Below are 6991 nucleotides of genomic sequence, written 5' to 3'. Positions count from 1 at the left end.
GAACATGTGTGGGCACTCCTAGCACCTGTTAGGTGGCAATTAGATTTAATTGTGATTAATTTTGAGAATAATATTCTTCCTTGTTTTTCTAGTGTTTTTTATAATCTTTAAAAATTTAAAAACCATTGGGATAAATTGATGATTATTTCAAAATACAAATCTCAATATGTCTGATTCTAATGGTTCTCATGGAGCAATTTATTTTCTAAAAAGATGTAACTCTTTGTGGAAATGAATTTCATGTCAACCTGAATATGAGTGCATGTGTAGAGAAAGAGAGTCAGAGAGAGAGAGAGAGAGGTGGATAGATAGGTAGATTTATTGATTGATTGATTGATTGAGGGTGGAGGGAGTTGCTATTGATGTTGTAATTTGTTTGGTTGATTTTGTGCAATTATAGGGATCTAACTCAGGTTCTTATGTCTGTGAAGTAAGATCTTCACCAGAAAGGTATATACATCAGGCCTTAGATTTAAATTGAAAAACCAGTCAATAATACTAAAATGAATCTTACATTTATGGTAATTTATAGAAGTTATATTTAAAAATCTGAAACACATGGTGTGGATGTATGATTCAAAGCCTATTTATATATGTTATCACAGGTTTCTCAATTACAGGGTAAATTCAAGTAATTCTTTACTATTAATAACTGATTCATCTGGCCCTGTATAATGAAATAATGTTTTATCCAACCAAAAACCTCTACTATTAATTACTTAAATCTTTAAATGACCTTTATTCTTACTTCTGTTTTATAACAGGTGGGTGTTTGCTTTGTATTGCAGAGTATTCAAATCCATAGATTATGAACTTGATGAATTTTTTTTTGCATTTTCTCAATTTCTTTTTTAAAAATTTTTTATTAGTTGCTCAAAACATTACAATGATCTTGACATATCATACAGTTGATTCAAATGGGGTACATAATCTTAATATTATTTTTCCACGTGTACAGATTGCAGGATCACATTGGTTATACAGCCACTTTTATACATAGGGCCATACTAGTGTCTATTGTATTGTGCTGCCCTTCCTATCCCACCCTCCCCTCTCCTCCCCTCTTTCTACCCAATCTACTGTGACACGTTTCTCTCTCTCTCTCTCTTTTTTCTTCCCCCTCACACCATCTTATATGTAATTTTGCATAACAATGAGGGTCTCCTACCATCTTCAGTGCAATTCCCATTCTCACTCCCATTCCCACGCACCTCTTGTCCCTATTTAATGATAATCTTCTTCTCATGCTCTTCCTCCCTGCTCTGTTTTGAGTCGCCCCCCTTATATAAAAGAAGACATTCTGCATTTGTTTTTTAGGGATTGGCTAGTTTCACTTAGCATAATCTGCTCTAATGCCATCCATTTCCCTGCAAATGCCATGATTTTGTTGTTCTTTAGTGCTGAGTAATATTCCATTGTGTATAAATGCCACATTTTTTTATCCATTCTTCTATTGAAGGGCATCTGGGTTGGTTCCACAGTCTAGCTATTGTGAATTGTGCTGCTATGAACGTTGATGTAGCTGTGTCCCTGTTGTATGCTCTTTTTAGGTCTTTTGGGTATAGTCCGAGAAGGGGAATAGCTGGGTCAAATGGTGGTTCCATTCCCAGCTTTCCAAGGAATCCCCATACTGCTTTCCAAATTGGCTGTACCAATTTTCAGTCCCACCAGCAATGTACAAGTGTATCCTTTTCCCCACATCCTCGTCAGCACTTGTTATTGTTTGACTTCATAATGGCTGCCATTCTTACTGGAGTGAGATGGTATCTTAGAGTGGTTTTAATTTGCATTTCTCTGATTGCTAGAAATGGTGAGCATTTTTTCATGTATTTGTTGATTGATTGTATGTCCTCCTCTGAGAAGTGTCTGTTCAGATCCTTGGCCCATTTGTTGATTGGGTTATTTGTTTTCTTGTTGTTTAATTTTTTGAGTTTTTTGTATACTCTGGAGATTAGAGCTCTATCTGAAGTGTGAGGGGTAAATATTTGTTCCCAGGATGTAGGCTCCCTATTTATCTCTCTTATTGTTTCTCTTGCTGAGAAAAACTTTTTAGTTTGAGTATGTCCCATTTGTTGATTCTTGATTTTAATTCTTGTGCTATAAGTGTCCTATTAAGGAATTTGGAGCCCTACCCCAAGAGATGGAGATACTTGGGAATCAACCTAACAAAAGAGGTGAAAGAACTATACAACGAAAACTACAGAACCCTAAAAAGAGAAATAGAAGAAGACCTTAGAAGGTGGAAAAGATATACCTTGTTCATGGATAGGCAGAACTAATATCATTAAAATGGCCATATTACCAAAAGTACTCTATAGGTTTAATGCAATGCCAATCAAAATCCCAAAGGCATTCCTCGCAGAAATAGAAAAAGCAATCATGAAATTCATCTGGAAAAATAAAACACCCAGAATAGCAAAAGCAATTCTAAACAGGAAGAGTGAAACTGGCGGTATAGCAATACCAGATTTTAACCTACACTACAGAGCAATAGTAACAAAAACAACATGGTACTGGTACCAAAACAGGCAGGTAGACCAATGGTATAGAATAGAGGACACAGAGACCAATCCACAAAATTACAACTACCTTATATTAGACAAAGTTGCCAAAAGCATGCAATGGAGAAAGGATAGCATCTTCAACAAATGGTGCTGGGAGAACTGGAAATCCATATGCAACAAAATGAAATTGAATCCCTTTCTCTCACCTTGCACAAAAATTAACTCAAAATGGATCAAGGAGCTAGGAATCAAACCAGAAACTTTGTGTCTAATAGAAGAAAAAGTTGAACTTGATGAATTCTTACAAGTGCCTGTTTTCTATTCTTGCAATGATCACATATATACTCTTATTTAGTTATAATTTTCTAGTGAAATATAGTGCCCAAGTATGGGCATTCCCCTTGGCAAGGAGGTTGCATGGTAAGCGTCTTGCAGACTCCACAGTGGCTCTTTGTCTCTTCCAGGCAAAGACACTTGCTGCCCTCTGTGACATCTGCTGCTGCTGCCATCACTGCCATCATGGTGCAGGGAAACCATGAGCAGCTCCAAGATGTGTGTAAATACATGAAAGGCACAAGTTAATTGCTCTGTGCACAGGTTGCTTGAAAGCAAAAGTGTGAGCTCTGCTGCTGTGGGTAGAGATGAGAATGAACACCACGGAAAGATTGTGTCCTCCCCAACACATATTAAATGCAACCCCACAGTGGTAGTATTGGAGGTGGGCTGTTCAGGAGGTGCTCCATCAGTCATAATGCAGGACCTCACAAATGAGTGGGAGCTCTGAAAATCACTTCTGAGGAGCTTGTTCACCCTCACCTCACATGGGGACACAGGACGGGGGCACCGTATTTAACCTGGATGCGGCCCTCACCTTGCATGGAATCTTCAGGGATAGATTTACATTGCTCATTTGCCTCCTACCTAAAGGTGTCTTGTTATCGCAGCTTCAATGCACGAAGGTACAATCTTTGCTGTTCTGGTCGCTTGCTGTCCCTGGAACGAATCCAAAGGATACGGAATTCAGCAGAGGTGCTGAGTGCAGGCCCTGTGTTCATACTAGATAGTGAACGGTGGAGACCACCAGGAGCCTGGTCCACTCTCCTCTGAAACACCATGGTCTTGGGGAACTCATGTCAGCACTGTGCCCTGTAATATCAGCATTGGAATCTCTCAATCCCCTCTTGCTGATGTGGAAGCTAAGCACACAAACAAAACGACCCTTGTAACACCCCTCTAAGGCAGAGCTGAGGTGCGAGAAGGAGGAAGCACCAAGGTGACACACAACTCCTGCAGAACAGCCCCAGCAGGACAATCCAGGGAAACTGTTACCTTCAAGACTGCCACTACCACTGTTGATGGAGCTGTCCACCATGACCTTGAGACTAGGTTTACCAAGTAGCTGCTGGACTCCCTTCAGAGCTTGCCTGCTCACTGAACAACTCCTGCAGATTCCTCCTAATAAGCCCTCAACCTCCCTGTGTTCTCCAGACACACTTAAGTCCACCCAGCCTGTGCACTGGTATCCTGCAGGCTTTATTCCCAGAGAAAAATCTATTTCTGAAGATTCATCTATGTTTGCATGTTTGGTTGACTTGTAACACTGATGTTGCTGCAGAGGTCACAGTTAATCTAATATGTCATGCCCATAACTGTGGACGACCAGCAAATATGGAGAACCACAGGATCTCAGAAATGACTTTGTGAAATCCTTTGCCCTAGCAAGTCCTCTGGCTCAGGAGTACAATAAAGCAACACCCACTGACATGGGACTGCACCCACTAAGGCACTTCTTTCCTCTTAGCCCATGACATTAGGAAGCTGCATGTAGAAAACACAGAGAGAAGTTCAAATTTCTGCCATCCAATACCTTCTCTAGAAGCTTCTACTGTAGATAATCTTGAGTGTTGGGCAAATGTTACCTCTTGGGGAGACTCACCCACATTATCTCCACCTCACAGTGTCCCTAGAGCCCTCTTCACTATGCATCATTTTAGCCATTTCAGAAAACTATGAATCTGCAGTCATTATATTGCCTTCCTCTCATTAATTAAATTTTATCCTCCAACTGTGAGATGCAAAATTTAGAGCACGTGTTATCTGTTTTAAAGTGGACAGTGTGTGCATTCACAGTTTTATTATAAATTGATTTAATAAAGTTTAATTTATGGAAAGAAAAAGGTACTGCTTTCTTTCTATATTGACAGATGAATATCTTTTTTTCACAAATATCTTTCAGCAGTGTGATAATGTGGAATGTAGTAATGATTAACTTCCTGATTTAAGAAAAACCTCAACCAAGGTAATCACTTTTTTTCTTGTTGCCTTTAAAATGTGTGTGGGGGGAAAAAAACAATTATATCCAGGAGTAGGTGTTTTATCAAAAGTCTCTGAGTAGTGAGTACATACAACATTGCCTGTCACCCAAAGGTGGGTATGTAATGTTCCATAAAATGGAGGTCAGATTAACATTTTGGCCTTAAATGAGTCCTTTTATTCCAACTCCACAAGTCCAAAAAATTTAAAAAAAAAATTTATACTTCCATCTCCTAATTATTCAAAAATATTTTTATCCACCTCCATCATTATAACCACAGCCATTAATGTCCATAGAATTTTCTAGTTACATTCAAATTGGCATTGAAATCAGATTGTATCACACAAGATTTTAAATTGAAGGGGAATGAAAGAAATTAGCATCCACTAGAAGAAAAATGAAGGAACACTTGAAAGCCAAATGGTGGCTCAGAGCAATCAGACTGCAGGTGTACACCAAGGACAGTGCCCAGCACACACATAAGAAGAACAATCAGGCTGCATGTCCAGGACCATCCAAAGTGTTGAATGAAGAAGGTGAACAGGGCAATAAACACACATAAAAAGTGTAGTGTTTGTCCTCAAGGCAAAATTACACATAACATGGCCAGAGAATAATTAAAGATGTGAAAAACAGGTTTCTAGGAGCCACATGGAGTTCCACATCACTTCAAGCAAGACTAACATTAAAAATTTTTTTAAAAATGAATGCTTGATTTTAAGAGTACATAGGACAATGCTTTATCCCAAGAACAGAAATCATGGAACAGTTCTCGCAGAGGGAGAGGATTACAAATCAACCAGCTCTTGCATTTTTGTAGACACTGACCATATGTGGTGCGGATACTTGAAATGTGGAGAGTAATATGAAGCCATGGTAAATACCAACCTCATAAGAATTTTGTTACACTAATATTAATATGTATACAATCAAATGGTGTAAAATAGAGTATGATATAAAATAATCTATAATTTTTATTATTAATAATTTTAAAAGAACTAAAAAATATCAGTTTGATTAATATTAACATGGATTGCAATGTTTTCAATTAAATAAAAATATTAATAATAAATATAGAAGCTTATAAACATCAACATATCATTTAAATTAATTTTACAGTTAAACGTGTAACTGGAAAACTTTAATTGCATATGAGTCTTATACTTTCTATTGGACACCACAGCTCTTGAGTCTGCCTGGGAGAAGCAATAGCAAGGAGCAGGGATAGCCACGGTCACTTCTTCCTGGAGGAGTGCATCCCCCACATTCTCCTCATGGCCCCCAGGACCTCCTTGTTCCTCAGGCTGTAGACAATTGGGTTGAGCATGGGGGCGAGGATGGTGTAGAAAACTGCAAGGATCTTGTCCTCTTCTGGTGAGCGGAGACTCTTGGGCCAGAGATAAGTGTAGACAAAAGGTGTGTAGTAAAATGTCACCACAGTTAAATGTGTGGAGCACGTGGTGAAGGCCTTTTTCCTCCCCTCTTTTGAGCGCATGTGGAAGACAGCAAAAAGGACCCGTCCATAGGACATGGTGATGCCAAGGAATGGAAGGAGGAGAAACAGGACTGCACTCACAAACACCATGTACTCATAGTCCCAGGTGTCCACACAGGCCAGAGGCATCATGGCTGGGATGTCACAGTAGAAATGATTGATGGCTCTAGACCTGCAGTAAGGAATCTGAAAAGTATAGATGGTGTGTGCCAGGGAGTTGATGGAGCTCAGCGTCCAGGACCCCAGGATCATCTTCACACATACCCTTTTACTCATGCGGATGGGGTAGTGGAGGGGGTGGCAGATGGCCACAAAGCGGTCATAGGCCATGGAGGCCAGAAGTAAGCCTTCAGAACATGCCAATGTCACAAAGAAGAAGATTTGTACACCACAGCCCAGGAAGGAGATGCTCTTCTGGCCAGACAGGAAGTTGTATACCATCTTGGGGACAGTGGAGGAGATGTACATCAGGTCCATGAGGGAGAGCTGGCTGAGGAGAAAGTACATGGGGGTGTGGAGCCGGGGGTCCAAGAAGATGAGGGCAGCCATCCCTGAGTTCCCCAAACAGGCAAAAACAAACACAGAGACGATCAGGAGCAAGAGAAGTAGGCCAGTTTGGTTTTGCGGTAACAGCCCCAATAAAATGAAATCACTTGAAGTTTGGTTCCATTTCTCCAT

General features: G+C 39.9%; 1 protein-coding gene across 1 annotated transcript; it reads right to left on the bottom strand.

The window, feature by feature from the left end:
* Positions 1-6052: 6052 nt before the first annotated feature.
* LOC124093771 (olfactory receptor 2L13-like) lies at positions 6053-6991 on the bottom strand. The gene has a single exon (XM_046446334.1). It carries the CDS (start codon positions 6989-6991, stop codon positions 6053-6055), a length of 939 nt encoding a protein of 312 aa, XP_046302290.1.

This window comes from Marmota monax, unplaced genomic scaffold (assembly GCF_021218885.2).
Source record: "Marmota monax isolate L192 unplaced genomic scaffold, Marmota_monax_Labrador192_F-V1.1 WCK01_AAM20220418_F8-fsc00444, whole genome shotgun sequence".
Taxonomy (NCBI): Eukaryota; Metazoa; Chordata; class Mammalia; order Rodentia; family Sciuridae; genus Marmota; species Marmota monax.
Note: the sequence above shows the minus strand (reverse complement) of the source record. Positions and strands in the feature narration are given on the sequence as shown.

Coding starts and splice junctions, on each gene's coding strand:
- LOC124093771 (XM_046446334.1), bottom strand. CDS start 6,991: ATGGAGAAATGGAACCAAACTTCAAGTGATTTCATTTTATTGGGGCTG.